At 34.4% G+C, this 19,210-nt stretch overlaps 1 protein-coding gene across 1 annotated transcript in view; it reads right to left on the bottom strand.

Annotated features, from left to right (window-relative positions):
- LOC111042088 overlaps positions 1-19,210 on the bottom strand; it is a 46,069-nt gene that overhangs the window by 6,204 nt on the left and 20,655 nt on the right. Inside the window, exons 12-18 of the mRNA XM_022326576.1 lie at positions 17,404-17,451; positions 15,885-15,893; positions 15,700-15,753; positions 2,658-2,669; positions 965-973; positions 723-731; positions 178-219 (exon numbers count right to left, since the gene is read on the bottom strand). Coding sequence (XP_022182268.1) covers positions 178-219; positions 723-731; positions 965-973; positions 2,658-2,669; positions 15,700-15,753; positions 15,885-15,893; positions 17,404-17,451 — 183 coding nt within the window. The remainder of the gene's footprint in view (positions 1-177; positions 220-722; positions 732-964; positions 974-2,657; positions 2,670-15,699; positions 15,754-15,884; positions 15,894-17,403; positions 17,452-19,210) is intronic.

Below are 19,210 nucleotides of genomic sequence, written 5' to 3'. Positions count from 1 at the left end.
CAATAAATTTATTGAACATTTTTGAGATTGTCAACACTGGGACAGTTTGTATTACATACATATTAATATTGTAACGAAATTATTATTTTACTCCTAGTGATATTAATTAAATATAAATGGCACTATATTTACATTAAGTTAGAAATAAATCTTAATTTTTTTTTTATAATAACTTACGTGCATTGTATTCATCATAATGTGGTTCCTTATTATTTATAACTAGAATAATTTATATATATATAACGATTAGTGTCATTAAGTAATTTACTAATCATTTGAAATATGCACATAGTCTATTGTTGTTTTGTAATAGATCATCTTCTACAAAACAAAATTAGGTCTGCTTTTGTGTCTTTAAGTCAGGCAATATAATGCAATTTCGTATAAAACTCTCATGCATAGTAGAATGGTATGAATTGATTCATTTTTTTTCGTTTGACAGAAAATAATATTAATTTTCCTTTAGTTGAATTTTGATTTTTAATTTCGTTGCTTTAAAAAAAAAAAATAAAAATAATGAAATCTTGTGAAAATCGGTCATAATAAAAAGCATACAATATGGTTCAGAAGTGAAAACATGGAGTTATACATCAATTTCAGAGGCTTAGCATAGCTTAGTTCTGAGGCCTCTAACATTTCGTTAGTGCACATTTCACTTATGTTAGTTGTGCCAATAAAAGGACTAGAATGTTTATTAAATGTTATTTTAATGGTTTACTTACGTTTACCTTCTATGATATGTAATTAAAACAAGGAATAAATAATTTTTTTTCATTTAATAATTTCAATTGGATAGAATTATATATCTATATATTTAGTATCTTATTACTTCATGACATTAAAAAAAAATTAAAATATTTAAAATATATAATTGATGGGTATGTTTTTCAAATAACTATAGAAATAATAACAAACAAAAAATGCATAAAATACTACCCAAATAAATTGATTGTGATTCACCTACCTATGTACTCTATACAAACAAACAATTAAAAAATACATTTTGCTATTAATAAAATTATTATAGTTTCCGAATTAGATGACATAGTTGTTATTTATATTACAAAATAGGCAACGATATTAGTATAGATCAACATCATAAATTGAATCTATTTATCAAACAGTGGTATAAAAAATGGTTATGAAATGAGTATGTATGACGAGTGCTCTATGTACTCCACTCTATAAATTAGTAGGTATAGTTGACGGGAACAGTTAATGTTGCAAAGTTCAATATTGAACTAGTAAAAAGATCGGGACTCCAAGCATGGAGTTCTAAAACCAACATGACTACAGAGTATCTAAAAAACCAATCCATGGGCATTTCGATCTCGTCAAATAGTAAGCTACGATGTCTGGTCCTCCGGTATTTTAAATCACTATTTATTTTAAGTTTAAGATTTTAATTCTTTTTATAAAACCTAAAATGCCAGTAAAATGTATATTAATATTAAAATATAAAGATTTTAAAATATTATACAGAGTGATTCACCAAGCATGCACACCCCTCATGTTTTAATTTTATAATGAATTATTCAAATTCTGATTTTTGGAATTTCATAAAATATACTGATTACTCAAACCATGTTTTTAAATTCTGAAATCATTTTGTACACGGATTGTCATGGCACATGAGGTCATACAAGTTTCTATTTTTTAAATAAGAAAAACCCTCTTTTACTGTATATTGTTTAGTGCGAGATAATGTTGATAAATTAAATTCAAATTTTGATTGACTAATTTCTTGTCATTAAAATCTGTATATACTAAGGATAATAGTCCTTTAAAATTTGTTTAAAAAATAAAAAAAACTTAACGTTTAGCCTAGTATTTATTACTTTTACTTAGGTTATTTTTATAAATTATTTATACTTAATATAGATTAATATTAATGACTAAAACTGTAAAATTCCTCATTTCTTATAAGCCCATTATCATATATTACCATGTATCTTTTATCTTTAAAACATAAAGTTAAATAACTCAAAAACTACCGATACAAATTTGGATTCAAATACGTCAATATTTTCAGAAAAATTACCCACTGTATGATTTTTAGATGATAAGGGGTGTTCTCGTTTGAAAAACAGAAGTTTGAATCTCCACAGGACGATCCATAAATAATACAAAAATTTCAAGAATTTAAAATTATTGTCTTATTGTATGTTTAAAATTCAGATTTTTTATAACTGCATTATTGAAGAAAGAAATCTGTAACCATGCATGGTGAATTACAATGTATATTAATGTATTACCTACAGGCTACAATATACCTAATATCCATGAGTAAAATTTAATTTTTATAATTTTATATAATAGAACTATGTACGTAGATAAGCTACATCTGGGTAAAATACAAATTTATCATTCATATTTTGATATTTCAGTCACTATTTATTTTAAACTTAATATTATTTACATAAAAGTTACTATTATTCCTTATCAAAATAATAGATTTTCAGTTTAGGTATTAAATTTAAATTAATCTCGTATAATATAATTTATTATATTTTGTATGGACCTTTCTATATCCTAAAATATGCTTTAATCCTGAGAAGACAGAACTTTAAAAAAAAACATTGTATGGATGTCACAAATGTTAACTAAATTTGCTCAAAATGTATTTTTTTCTCAAAGCTAAGTTAAAGTTTACTTACCTAGAAATTTTACTGTAAATTTAATTTAAATAATTAATACCCAATTCTGTTTTAGTTGTAATTTATTAGTTACAGGAGTTGATGTTTATAATATATTTATTGAATATGTGAAAAGATTATTAAATTAAGTAAAAAATATTTTAAAATGTATACTATTTATATTAAATAGTTTAACATATATATTTTTTGTAACTTTTTCTTCATGTTAAAATAATATTTCATATTTTGCATAAGATATTTATTTATTGATTTTTTGTATTCTAATTGTAAATCGGTATGTGTTCGCGCCGTCGTCTCCGCCACTCCAATACTAGTACATCACACCGACCACTACACACACAGTCACACATAATTTTATTGTCCTTTTATTATATTGTTTTTATTTTTGTATTAATTGCGTGATTGTGAATTATTATCTAATATGTAGATTATCATCGCCGCCGTGCCGTCTGCGCGATTATTATTGTTTAACACATCGGCCGACGGCACACACACACACAACATAATTATTTTCTTTATTTTTGTATATTTTGTCAATATTGTGAATTATTATATAATATTATGCAGATTAAAGCGCTATCTCTCGCCGCCGGATCGGCTGGCGACTATTATTTAACACGGCCGTCGTAATTTTAACCATTCGCGATCGTACCTTTTTCGTTATGGTTACGAAGTGTTAAAAACGCCTTTAGTTTTTTTTATATATTTTTTACCGGTTAATATCGCCGATTGTATTTTCTGTTATTGAGGGCGCCGATCGCCTTAAAGGTGCGTTTTTCTTAATTATTATATTTTCTAGTGCAAGCGCTAATCGCCACCTAGAAAATCGTATAATTAAATTTATATTATTATTATTTTGCTGCCGTGTGTGCTAATCACCGCGGACGTCATATTATTATATTTTGTAAGCGCAAATCGCCGCATTTTTATTATTGTTTGCGCCTTAGATGCTCCTTGGGCAAAAGGTTGGCATCCACGACTCGCACCACACTGAATTAATACAATTCTAAAATTAGGCTACTGTTAACAAGATTTATTGAACACATATAATAATACAAATACACTTACCAGGGGATGGCCAATCCACCTGACATAACTTACAAATATAATAAAATGACATTAATCAAATAACAGAGCTATTCAATATACATAATATACGGGAAAGGAGGAGCTGCCGATGTCCCGGATAAATTCGGACGAACTTCCTGCGTCTGTCGAGCTGACGGTGAGACGAGCAACCACGCATGGACGATCAGGCCACGTTGAATCCGAGCTGATGAAACAATGGAGACGTCACTCTTATTGCCCTGACGCCGAACTGGAGGTGCAATAAAGTTGACAATTGCAACCAACGGAAATGCAATTTCAACTTAATACAAACCACTTATGAGTTAATTGCAAAACTTGCTGTTCAAGTACATAAGGTCTGGAGCGACAGACAGAAGGCACATGTCATGGCCAAGAACGGCAGTTAAAAAACGATGAAGAATGATATGGCTCCGTATTGTGTGCCAGAGCATACGACGATTAACACGACCGGAGCTGGTGAACAAGAACAGTGTCACCAACATTAGCAAAATAATATTAATGGCCAGTGGAGCCTATGTCGGGGTGCGAACATACTCCCCCTTCAGATACATAAGGTGTATCTCAACTTAATACTTGAGCTGAGTAGTACATAGGTGGAACATGCGAACTGCTGAGTTTTGATCAGGAGATGGGCGATCGAACTTATGGCCGAGCTGGTCTGGAAAGGTGACTAAGGTAGAGCTGAACTGGAACTGTCGCCGTTGATACAAATTATCAGGGGCATAAAGGATAGTACATTGTTTTTTTAAAATAATAATTGAATAGTCTCTATGAGCATAATTTAAACAAAAATAACTTCTGTCAAATAACAATTGATAACAAATAACTGGGAACAAAAACAAAATTTACAATAAAATAACAAAGTTATATAGATCTATTACCTTAATACCATGTGATTATGTGAAGTCATAGGAGCCAACCTTTCAACGCAACAACTCACTACAAGCTAAGACTTCACACATTACTGTCATATTACTGTCATATTATTGTCATATATCATACCATTAAAAAAATTAAAAACAAAAAAAAAACTATAAGAGCAGTAATAGTAACTAAATGCTGAACCAGCAATTGGTTACAAGGTTAATAATGTTAAACAAAAAAAATATTACAATATATTATTATAACTGAATTCTGTAATTTTATAAAGGAGCATAAGAATTAAGTGTAAAAACAGAATTAAAAGGCTTAAAATAAATTACTATAGGTGCATAAAAATTATATTTATTGGATAGGAAGTGGAACTAGCTTCACTACTGGCCTAACGATAATGCCTTGCTTGGTGAGTAATTTTACTACTCTGACAACCCCATCCCGACCTGGGAGGAGCTATTGGACACGACCTAATTTCCACACTAATGGAGACGAAGTGTTATCCTTTATAATAACTAAATCATCGACCTTTATGTTCTCCTTGTTGACTAACCAACGTCCCTTGGTCTGTAAAGTGTGTAATTACTCGTTAGACCAACGACGCCAAAATGCCTGAAACACCTGATGAAGGAGCTTCCTACGGTTTCTAAGGTGTACCGAACTGATAGGGACCTCTGCTTCAGGCACTGCGCATAAGGGACGACCAACAAGAAAATGACCTGGAGTGAGGCAATCTAGATCATTTGGATCATTAGACGATGGTGTAAGTGGTCTTGAATTCAGAGCTGACTCTATTCTGCACAGAACTGTAGAAAATTCTTCCAACGATAATACCTGATTGCCAACCACTCGTACCAACAAGAGCTTTGTAGAACGCACAGCCGCCTCCCAAAGTCCCCCAAAATGAGGGGCACTGGGAGGATTAAAATACCAAGAGCACACAAACGCTGAGCTGAGCTGTTCGCGATTCTTTGGATCATTAACTAGATCAAATAATCTTTTTGAGGCACCGACAAAATTAGTGCCACAATCGGTATATACTGCAGATGGCCTTCCTCATCGAGCTACGAATCGATCAAATGCTGCCAAAAAGGCATCTGTTGACAGATCTGTCACTAGTTCAAGGTGAACTACCTTGACACTCATGCAAACAAAAACAGCAATATATATTTTATATTGTCTAGCCTTTCGCAAACTGGTCTCTTTCATAATGATGGGACCCGCATAGTCAATACCTACACAAGAAAAAGGGTGGCATTGCTGAATTCTAACGTCAGGTACATCGGACATGACTGGTTGGAGGTTACGAGCAGATAACCTGACACAAGTAGTGCACTCACTAATTGCGCGGCGAATAACGAGGCGGTCACCCATGATCCAGAATTGTCTACATATTACAGCTGACATGAGACGTGGACCTGCATGACACGCAAACAAATGCCAATGACGAGCTATTAATAATGACAAATATGATGCCTTAGACAACAGAATAGGGTACTTGCGTCGATCTGACAACAAGGAGTGACGAAGACGACATCCTACCCGAATGACACCACACTCATCGATGAACGGCGATAAACATGCAAGTGGTTGGGAAGAGACAGTTTTACCAGATGATAACTCGAGAAACAAAGAGTGTAAGAATACACTTTGAGAGCACTTGACAACAACTGTCAATGCATCATTATACTCCTGGAGTGAGAAACAACTTGTGTCCACTGGGACCTTGCGACACAATTTGACAAAGCGTTGTAAACGAATTATAACTCTCAACATATGGTTTAGGGAAGAAAAGCGAGAGAACCACTCTACTGGCTCCCCCGTTGTTTCAACCACATGAGAGACAGCACCTGTGACCTCAGACAACTGGTCTGTTGGAATCAGATTAATTTCTGAAGACCAACCCTCACCGAACTGATGGAGAAAAGTAGGACCTTTCCAATAAAGTACATGCTGAGCTAGCTCACCAGGTCGTAAACCTCTGGAGGCACAATCTGCCGGGTTCAACTCATTGCTGACATAAAACCAACAACAAGACGGTAACAATTCATGTATCTTATGGACACGGTTAGATACAAAAACTTTATATGACACATGGGGTGTGTTAAGCCAAGACAACACCACTGAAGAGTCTGACCAAGCAAAAACATTTTGAATCACTATTTGTGTTGAAAGAATGCTCTTGATATGACTTAACCAGCGAGCGAGCAACCCAGCTGCACAGAGCTCGAGGCGGTGTATAGAAAGCGTCTTGGTGGGTGCCAGTTTGGTCTTGCAACCTAGCAAAAACATGGAAACTCCACTGTCGCGATCTGATACCCTTAAATACACCAGCCTTTGATCGAGGAGTCGGCAAACCCACATAACTCATACGATGACCCTTCAGAAGTACCAACGAATCTTGGTACTTGAATCAGAGATAAATTATGTAACTCATCAACAAATGACAGCCAGGGACCTTCCAAATCTAATGGAAATCGCTCGTCCCACGAAACACCAAACCACCAAACACATTGCAACTGATGTTTTGCATGAAAAATTACCGGAGATAAAAAACCAAGAGGGTCAAAGATCCTAGCGATAACTGACAACATACTGCGTTTGGATGAGACAAACTTAGTCGAACTGACATTGTAGTTGAAGGTGTCGACATTCGGATTCCACTTCATGTCTAAGATCTGAACTTGAGGTAAGTTTTCGATGTTGAAAGTGAGTGACCCAGCTGCCCGGTCTTCTGTCGGTATATTCTCCAACAAGGGAGCAGAATTACTAGCCCATTTCTTTAACTCTAGGCCGAACTTGCCGAGAATAGAGATCAAATCATCTTTAAGGGCTTGGGCTTCCTGGATGCTGCCTGCACCCGTACAAATGTTGTCCATGTAAGTTTGAGACATCAGAGCTGCTTGTACCGCAGGGTATTGTTGACCATAGACGACAGAGATTTCCTTCAGCACCCTCAGAGCTAAATAAGGAGCTGTTCCAACCCCATAGGTGACCGTGTTTAACTCAAACTCTTGAACCTTGTCATGTGGAGACTCCCTCCATAGGATGTGCTGGAACGTTCGGTATTTAGGAGCTATTAAAATCTGCCGGTACATCTTGCAGATGTCAGCGGTAAACACAACTGAATGGACGCGAAACCGAAGTAATATATCTACAATGTCCTGTTGGAGCTTAGGACCCACAAATAAAACATCATTCAAGGAGGTATTCGAAGGAGGTCGAGCTGACGCATCGAAAACTACCCGCAACTTCAAGTTGTCCCCTTCCACCTTGTGAACGGCATGGTGAGGGATGAAATAAGTACCAGGAGATTTGGCAACTGACATATGACCGAGAGACTCATAATCAGCCATGAATTGCTTATAAGCTAGGTACAAGGGTTTGTCTTTCATCTACTTGCGTTCCAAATGTTCAAAGCGAACAAGTGCCAGCTGGCGTGAACCACGGAAAGTGACAGAAGAAGGTGGAATACGAAAGGGAAGAGGCACAATAAACCTACCCGAACTATCGCGATAAGTTTCCTGAGTGAATATCTCCTCACACCTCCCTTCTTCAGTGAATGATTGAGGAGCTTCATCTGGTTCTTCAGTTTCCCAAAACCTCTCAACTAGTGATTCAATATATGTAGTTAATAAAGAAGTCACCATTGTCTGTTGCTGAGCTGCTGGTGGATGAGAATCAACCGGACCTAATAGAATCCAACCAAAGATAGTGTCAAAGGCAGTAGGCAATCCGACACCCAAGTCATGTCTTCTGCTACGGAGCACTTGAGGAAATATATCGGCACCAAGCAGCAATTCAACCGGAGCTGGTGAATCAAAATTAGGATCTGCCAAAACCAGATGAGAACACTTGTCGCGAACGGAGACAGGTAGCTGTGCTGAAGGCATTGACCCTTTTATTTTTGGCATTGACCATGTAGAAAGGTCAATCATGCTACCATCTGAAGCTGATTGAATGCTGATCTGCACTCTGCCTTTTATGGATTGCACCAACTGACCTGCTAGACCAGCTACTGGGACTGTCCACCGTTCACAAAATAGACCCAGGCGTTTAACACAATCAGAAGTCATGAGACTCACCTGAGAGGCAGGGTCAATTAAAGCCCGAACTGGCTGCAAACAACCAGCTACGTCACAAACGTTGACAGAAGCTGTCCCTAACAATACCGATCTGGTATGTTGAGTTCCGACTAGCAATGCTACAGGATCCTTAACAAGTGGTATCTTGGCATGTGAATTATCTCTATGTAAAAGCTGGTGATGACGACCATGACAAAGAGAACATGAGGACTTACATATGTTAGCCCAATGGTTGTCACCGAAACATACCATGCACAACCTGTGCTTGCTTACTAGAGTGTAGCGATCATCGATAGACAAAGCCTTAAAGTCAGAACAAGAAGTTAAGGAATGGTTGCCTTTACACTGCTCACAACACTGAGAGCCTCCAGCTGATTTGTTAGCAACCAATGCTACTGGGGAACCTTGTGACTGCGAGAAGCCTTGGAACTTGACTGAGTTGATTTGGGGTTGTTTATAGACTTAGGTTTGCCACTCGTAAGCTTAGCATGAGGCTTGACTGTGGCATGAACCATAGATAAGCCAGAGTTCTCCAACACCTCAACCCGATCCTTAGCAAAATATAGCAAGCTATCAACAGTAGGGAACTCAACAGCGTTTTCCTGTTCAAACAAACGACGTGTAGTTGAAGGCAAACAACGAACTGATATTGCAAACAACAGAAATGAACCTAAGTCAGGTATATTCAATGACCGAAGAAGAGCTATGTTCTCACAGAAGGTATTTAAAAAGGTAATTAATACTGCTGGGGACTCTTGAAGGTTAATTGGAGCGTTGAGCATGTCATTTACCAAGGTAGTAGCCAACTGACGAGGCTTGTCATACCGTTGAACTAAGGCAGACCAAGCCAAGTCATAAGTGGTTTCAGACACTGTGATACCCTTGACCACATCAGTAGGACCAGGCTGTAGACATCCTAATAAATAATAAAACTTCTCTATATTACTGAGATGAGTCCTATTACCAACTAAAGTAGTGAAACGATCCCTAAAGTCTGGCCAATTTTGAAGGCGGCCATCAAAGGTAGGCAATGGAATTTTAGGTAGGTGAACGTTGGCACCAATAGGAGCTACACTTTCAATGACCGGACCCACTTGAGCTGTAGGGTTTGATACTGATTCAACGTTGTCAGTAACATCAGGTTTATCATTATTACTATTTTCACTGGCTGCAACACCGGTATCAGATCTAATGCGAAAAGTATTTGCTAAAGCTTTAGCATTAAGAAGAGTATTTCGAACCTCTAACTCAACATTATTGGAAAACTCACTATCCGTACCTAATTCAATCATAGCTTCTAACATGGTGTCAGTCTCAAGAGTAAATGATGCCCAATAGTCAGAAAGATGGCTAAAAGGAATTTTGGAATGATAGAACGATCAGTAGAAGCAGATAAACCCAAATTATAAATTGCCTCAATATGGCTAGCAGCCGCATCACGTTTACAAGTAGCACGTTGCTTATTACGGGTAAGGCGTTCTACATCAGCCATGATAAGGAAAATGATACAACCGAACAACTAGAATAATAGGAACAATAAACCAACGCCTATCACAATCTGTAGGAGAGTACCAAAATATATAGCAAAAGACAATTTGATTAAATAGAAAAATAAAAAATGTTGAATAACGGTCAACACAACAAATAAACTGATATATTAATAACTACCAAATACTTATTAAGTTAGAACAATAAACTTAATAAAATCAAAAAAAAAAAACAAAACAAAATTAAAATATAATAATTAAAGCCAAACGGAAAGATTATTAAATATAAGACTGAAATAATATCTAAAATATTCAACTATCAGTAACAAATATAAAACCAACCTAGATTAAGTTGAACAACTAACAATGAGCAAAGTTAAAGCCAAATAAAATAACAAACAAATAAATACAATCCAATATCATTAAATATATCAGTCACTACCTAATGACCCAATAGTGAAATAGAGAATAAATTAATACAAATATTCAACCATTTAAACTAATAACAATATAACATATAAGAACTGACAACAACTAATGGTTATAATAGCAAAAACTGTCAGCTATAAGATAATATATTAGTATATGACGGAAGCCAATCTACTCCGTAACAGTAAAATATTAATAACCATACAGAGTAAAATATTAATAACTGTAATTAGTACATATGGAAGACCTACTATTAGTAAGACACGAACTGTGCTTTCAGTTTACTATTATAAGAGTGAGCAAGGATAACTATGTGCCAACTATAAGCCATGTGTAAAGACCCTGACCTAATACAATATCCCAATATATTATTAAAGTACTAACACCTAACTGATGAAATATTAAAATATAATATAACTCTTATAATAATATAAAAAAACCATAAATGAAATAGGAATTACATCTAATAGATATATGACCTTATTTGACAATAATACAACCAATATACCTCAAATCCAGTAATGGCGCTGCACTTTGACTTAATAACCACGCTCTACTACCAATGTTTGCGCCTTAGATGCTCCTTGGGCAAAAGGTTGGCATCCACGACTCGCACCACACTGAATTAATACAATTCTGAAATTAGGCTACTGTTAACAAGATTTATTGAACACATATAATAATACAAATACACTTACCAGGGGATGGCCAATCCACCTGACATAACTTACAAATATAATAAAATGACATTAATCAAATAACAGAGCTATTCAATATACATAATATACGGGAAAGGAGGAGCTGCCGATGTCCCGGATAAATTCGGACGAACTTCCTGCGTCTGTCGAGCTGACGGTGAGACGAGCAACCACGCATGGACGATCAGGCCACGTTGAATCCGAGCTGATGAAACAATGGAGACGTCACTCTTATTGCCCTGACGCCGAACTGGAGGTGCAATAAAGTTGACAATTGCAACCAACGGAAATGCAATTTCAACTTAATACAAACCACTTATGAGTTAATTGCAAAACTTGCTGTTCAAGTACATAAGGTCTGGAGCGACAGACAGAAGGCACATGTCATGGCCAAGAACGGCAGTTAAAAAACGATGAAGAATGATATGGCTCCGTATTGTGTGCCAGAGCATACGACGATTAACACGACCGGAGCTGGTGAACAAGAACAGTGTCACCAACATTAGCAAAATAATACTAATGGCCAGTGGAGCCTATGTTGGGGCGCGAACTATCATATTTTGTAAGGGCAACTCGCTGCATTTTTATTACAATTTGTATAGGCGTAATTCGCCACCTTTATTATATCGTGCGCTAATCGCCGGTCCTTGTTATAAAATTATTATATTTTTCTACCGAGCGCAAATTGCCGGTGATTTTCCTATTATATTGTTGTATGTCGATTTTATTTATTTAGCTACAGGACCAGCTGGCCAGTCTGCGCTCCAAAAACTGTGAGTTTTTATTATTATATTATTTCTTCATTTATTTTACATACTTAGTTGTTGGGCCAAAAGGGCCGTAGAAATATATTATACTGCAATAGCCATAAAGCCTTTGATTTATTATTTATATTATATTTTTATATTTTAGTGTTGCTGTGATTTTTATATTTGTAAATTTATTTTTTTAGATTGTGTATTATACAGCAACATATTATTTACCATAAACGTGTTACCATTTTATTATTAATTATAAGCACACACATACATACATACACACTTACACACCCACCGCACACTAGCACTCTCTAGTCTTGTCTTGATCGGCGATCCCGTCCACTTCTACAGAGTCGCTACACATATATACACACCTATTAGTGCTATTACACAGGTCGGTGCGTACAAGATGCGTACGGAGTATTTTGGTGACCGGGCTTCGCGGACTATCATTGTTTCGTTCCCGGCCCGTTCAGTATGTAATCGCCTACAGAATGTCACTTATTTTAAAACTATCTTAGTAACCAGTAGCATAGACTAAAATATATACTACAGATAAGCCACCGGTATCATATTAGATGATATGGAACTGCTGAAAAGTGCGATTAATAGCACAACGTCACAATAGAGTACCTTTCGACCGGTTTGAAATAATAATAAATTAAGATACGGAATGAATGAATAATGAAATAATCTCAATGCGAATAACAATCGTCAACGTTCACAAACAAGTCTATAGTGGCTGTGGACAACAATCTATTTTAATGCCTATTGTAGAAGTAGGTGAAGAATAATATAATATAAATATTATCAGAACAATCACTGTAATATTAAATAAAAATTAAATAAAATTATAATATTCGAACATTCACTACTATAGTGCGGTCGACGAAAAGTAGGCCGCGATCGTCACGAGCCTAACGGCCGTTTTTCGTAAATCCAGGGGTTCTACGTTTGGGAATACTACAGTGGTCGCCGCTTATAATGATCACATCCGTCCGAGAGTATTTTGATCACTATAACCGGAAATCACTATAAGCGGCGACTCAAAAAATATCGAAAAAATAACGAAAATTTTTTTAAATACATATTTTATGTTGTACAAAACATTAAAAATACTGTGCAAAATATCAAAATACAGTAGTACATATTAATTAAATTTAAATTTAAAAATTAATATAATAAAATAATATACATTCATACATACGAAATTTAAAACTTAGGTTTTTTTAAAAAAGTCGGTAATTTGCCCCTGTTTTTTTGGTATGGAAACCATCATAATGTGCTCTAAGTTGTTCAACGTATCAAAGTAATTTGTACCTATGTCATGCTCTTCAATAGCTCTTCTCAGTGTATTAATTTCATTGAATACTTCACTCCTGGTTACTGGTACTCGGTCCTCTGCATATTCAACTTCGTCTTCATCATGCACTTCAACATCATTTCCCTGTTCCTTATGTGAAACTATTTCAGCAGCTATTTCGTCATCATTCATCAACTGGTAAACTGGTACGTCCTTATCTACATCCAGCCACTCATTGAAGGTTTCTTTGTCTATCTGGAGTCCTGAAATATCTACTGGTACATCGGGTAAATCGAGTTCAAGGGCTTCATTCGTGGTTATGGGAACCATACCAGACTTTTTAAAGCAATTCACTATACATGAAGTTGTAACTTTCATCTAAGCATTGTGTGACATGTGAATTGCCTGTAGCACTGTCATGTTCTTAGCTATGTCGTTACCATTCCCTTGTCCGTCATCGATTGCGTCAATAATTTGCCTTCTTATATCGGACCTGTAAAAAGTCTTAAAAGCTTTGATGATACCCTGATCAAGGGGCTGAATTAAAGACGTTGTATTGGGAGGAAGAAATACCAGTTCAATGTTCTTTAAAGAAAAGTTGGGATGCGCTGTACAATTGTCCAAAATTAGAGCGATTTTGTGATCTAGTGTTGAATCCCATTTTCTCAAATAACTTTCAAAAATAAAAGATGTCATCCAAGCATTTGTATTGCTGAAGTAGTCAACAGGTAAGTTCTTGACACCTTTAAAACATCTTGGTTGCTTACTTTTACCAATGACTACTGGTTTTTTTTTTACAGTACCCGTCATATTGCACGTCAAGGCCACAGTGATCCTCGCTTTATTCTTTTTCCCTGCAGAGGCCGGTGCATTTTTTAAAACCATGCAATAGTCAGGTGTTGCTCTATAGTACAGCCCTGTTTCATCTAAATTAAAGATGTTTTCCGGACCGTATTTATTCAGAACAGTTGGCCACGTTGTTTCAATCCAATAATCAGCACCACTCGCATCTGCGTCTTGTTTTTCTCCATGAAGTTTTTTGTAAACAATATCGTGGCGGTCTTTCCACCTAGTCAACCAACCATCAGTTGCATTAAAATTAATTTCTCCCATTTTTTTGGCCAAGTCATTGGCTTTTGTCATTAATATGCTGCGATTTATAGGAGCATTCATAGCGCTAGCTTGCTTAAACCACATGAAAAGAGCTTCATCGGTTGCCTTACTTTTGCTCTCACGCTTACGTTTTCTATTTTGAGATTCAGTGCAGTCACTTATTTCGTTACGGGATTTCAGTAACTTATTTAATGTTGACTGCGGAATGCCCAATTGTTGTGCTGCTAATCTCTGATTCGTCTTCTCGGGAAGCTTGTCATAATTGGATAGGATACTTTTTTTTTCATTTATTGAAAGCGCACTTCTACTAGCCATAATACATTAATACACTATACAAACAATACAATACACGCTAAACATACAGTGCACCGAACAACGCGACGGACGAAACCAAACTGCTTATAAGTCTATACGTACAAGTATACTGTCATCCGTTTACATATCGGTAATAACGGGAACACAAAAGATTTCAAACATATACGATATTACGATATGAAGTACACTCATTACGTGGGTCACATTAGATAAGATTAGGACGGCCGTTCGTAATCGTTTTTCCCCCTTTGTGTACATAAAAATAGGTAATTTTATTATAAATTTTATTTCCGACGTCATAATTATTTCTGATCACAATAACCGAAAACTTGATCACAGTACGCGGTGAAAAATGCACTGAAGACGGCTGTTTGTTCCGTTCCTGATATTTTTGATCACTAAAAGCGGCTGATTCTTATAACCAGTGAACACTATAAGCGGCGACCACTGTATTATTATTATTATTTTTTTTTTTTTACTCTAAACGTTAGTACATTACACGATTTGAAATTATATTAGGTGGGAAAACGTTTGGAGACCCATGCCATAAAACGGCCGGTAGGCGCGTGACGATCGCGGCCTACTTTTCGTCGACCGCACTATAGGCATGAGCAGCAACTACACGATTTCTAACTCTTTCGTCAATTCACCTACTAATATTAATATTATTATCATAACTGGCAAAAGTAAAAGAAATTATAGTTTACAAAAGTTATTCTGTATTTCCGCTCAGAATCGTTTTTTGTATACAATGAATTTATATCTTTGAATTAAAATTTAACACTATCCGTATATCTGGTTGCAGCGTTTTTCCATAGCGTGAGTTATCTATACTCTATAGTATATATTTTAATATATTCCTGATAGTAGTAAGTATTAATTGTCAACATACATGATGCTTTTATTTGATTTGAAAATCTTTTGAAGTCTTCGAATCCTCTTAATACTGTAACATAGGTATCAAATTTAATTGAACACAAATACTATGTACATGTTTATTAGCAAAGCATAATAAATTGTATGTATTTTTTTAATGAATTAAGGTATACGAGAACAACATAATTTATAGGTACTTACCATAGAATTCTATTCATGTACAAAAAATATGTAATCATGTTAATGTTATTGTACTTAAAAATATATATAAAATAATAGAATAATGATGTATATATTATTTTAAACCACTAATAAATTTAAAGTAATTAAAGATTTCGTTTTATAGATTTTTTCTATGCCTATAATAAAATAATATATTCATAGGTATTTGAATTTAAATTTGTGTAACGCAGAAAATATCGAGAGGAAGTGAAGCTTGTAATAATAATATTGTTCCCTAAATGTATTTCTGCTTACAAATTGAAAAAAATTAACAATCGAAAATTTTATTTAAAATTATATAATTTTCATATAATTTTTTCTTGGAAATGTATTTTAAACAAAAGTTTTTAATTATTTACAAAATTATATAATTTAAATTATGTTTTATCAAAAGTTTAAAAAATATTTATTTTAGTTAAATTGTATTTAAATATAACGCCATTATAATATAATAAAACAAATTTACATTTTTATGTTAGTGAATTAAATTGCAATGGTAGCTTAAAATCATAATACAAAAAATAAAAATGATAGGTTGTAATAGTATTGCTCGAAATATTTATTTTTCAACTTTTTATGGATAAATTATATTTTTATGAAAAAGAGAGCTACCAGTTTCCAAAGCATCAGTATAAATAATTATTACAAAGTAATTTAAATTAGTTTTTTTTCTTAAATCGAGAATTTTTATATTTTTACTGTGATATATGTTTTTCATTGTTATATTGTGTTTTCATCACATTCTTCCTTCATACTTTTAATTTTTTCAACATTACTACTTTTTATGTCATTTTCAGTTTTTACATAATTTTGTGTAACATTTAAAAAATTACAAATTGACGAAGATTCTAAAATCAGAATACCAGTCATAATATTCGACTGCAATAATAATAAATTAATAAATATGATTATCTTAAATATATTTTGGAAATAAAATTTGATATTTTGATTTCTAGTTTTTTATTGTAATAACATTAAAAATTAAAAAAAGTGTTAGTAGTAATAATTTTTTGGAACTATGAGCTTCTCCTATTCTACTTCTGAGTAACGCTTAATAAATAAATATACTAAAATACTTTGTTATCAATTTATCATTTTTATGCATTTCGAACTTAATTTCTTATAACTTAAGTGCGTTCTGCGAAACGGGTGTCTACATGAAATCACGAAGGTCAAGTTTGCATGAAAAGTACACTACAATTTAAACTGAAACATTCATTTTTCTTTAATGTCAGAGCAATCTAAAACAAAAATATATCACCCTGGCTAAAACAAAAAAAGATATTTTTCTTAAAAAAATCATGTCTGTACTAAAAAGGCACACATTTTTCGACAGTCTGGTTTTTTATTTTCTTGAAAACTTCTAGGGAACTCGATAAGAAATTCGTATTATGATTATGCATTTATGACTAATGATGTGCGTTAAGTTTATAGAATGTATTTTAAGTCACTCAAAAGTATTCATTAATAAGCTACAAATCTCAATGAAATAACTTACGCTTAGTACGTTTTTTGTACAAGTCTTTAGTATTGCCTTCAAATAACTCTAAAAAAAAATAGGTTATGATTTACTGTAAAATGAAATAACACTATATGCAGTACAAATGTACAATATAATAATAATAATACTATATAATGTTTCAGTTACCTATTTAAGTCAACTAATAGTGAGTAGTTACTATAATAGTATTACCTATCTTCATTAATAAAGATTAATGGTTAATAATTATAGATCGTGAAAAAAAAACATAGTGCTTCGACGGCTCGGCAAGTGGTTTATGACCCACAGTCTTCATGTGCGAAATAGTAGCTTGCTTTTGTGAGACATTTATTTTTTATCTTCATTTTTAATCATGATAGATATAGGTATCAAGTCGTAAGTTTTCTGTTGGGTCCTTCCATATCTGTGAGTTTAAATCTCTCATCCCATCCTTCTATAGGTCTACTGATACTTGTCGCTTAGGGTGTAGTTATCAGGATAACAACATTGTTCTCTTCAGAAAGGGTTTGATTGACTTAAGTCGACTTCTCTTGAAGTTAACTCATAGAAGATACCTCATGTCTGATTTCGTTTTTCCTATTTTTGCCACTAGCTCTCGTGTTATGTTTGTAGGTGTTACCTTGCACTTTCTGAAGTTGAGTAAGTCTCAAGATTCTCGTAGTTATAGTGCGGTCGACGAAAAGTAGGCCGCGATCGTCACGCGCCTACCGGCCGTTTTACGGCATGGGTCTCCAAACGTTTTCCCGCCTAATATAATTTCAAATCGGGTAATGTACTAACGTTTATAGTAAAAAAAAAAATAATAATAATAATAGTACTCCCAAACGTAGAACCCCTGGATTTACGAAAAACGGCCGTTAGGCGCGTGACGATCGCGGTCTACTTTTCGTCGACCTCACTATAGTCTATTTGTATGAGTATAATACTAAGTACAAATCCAGCCACCGACCGACACACACATACACCCACAACATATCATACATTTATTTTATTGAGTTACCCTTCTATTATTAGTCTTAAGCTTACACATACACATAAATACTCACCTACACATCCACCACGCACTAGCGCTCTCGAGTTTCACTCGGCGATCCCGTCTACCTCTCGTTAGTTGCTTTACATACATACACACAAGTCGGTCGGTGTGTAAGCACGAAGCAAATCGATGACTGGGCAAACAGTCTATTAATGTTCCGTTCAAGGTGCGTACAGAACTCAGCATATATCTTCTAAGCATTTACTAAGTTTTTCTATGCAGCATACGTGGGTTTACAAGTAGCTTAGAATAATTTAATAACTGTTGTTCTTGGATCATAGAAGGATCCTGCGCACCACAGAGAGTAAACTAATTTTTTAATTAAATAACCCCTTGTTCCTATTTTCTTATTTATAATTTAACAATGGTTTTTTATGTCAATGCTTCATCAATTTTGAAGCCTAGAGATTTTGGTTCATCACAGTTCTACGTCAAATTGATAATTTACGATCTACGACCAAGCAAAATTCTACGTCATTGAGAGTTGATACATCAACGAGCAAGAGCACAACAACATTTGCCAAGTTAACCGTATTAATATTCCCTGATTTCCAACTATGTTGGGGTGTTCTCATAGAAGTACCGAGATGGCCATTAAATTGACAAAAAGACTGCAGACACCACCAAAAACATTAACTACAACAACATGGTTTGCGTACAATCTTTGAAATGTTTGTCATCAAGTAATTGTTTAGTATATAAGCTGCATTGTTTCAAAAAAACATACGTTTATTTTATTACCTTTATATAGATTCTAAGCAAGTTGTA

Source organism: Myzus persicae, unplaced genomic scaffold, assembly GCF_001856785.1.
Source record: "Myzus persicae strain clone G006 unplaced genomic scaffold, MPER_G0061.0, whole genome shotgun sequence".
In the NCBI taxonomy this organism is placed as follows: domain Eukaryota; kingdom Metazoa; phylum Arthropoda; class Insecta; order Hemiptera; family Aphididae; genus Myzus; species Myzus persicae.
Note: the sequence above shows the minus strand (reverse complement) of the source record. Positions and strands in the feature narration are given on the sequence as shown.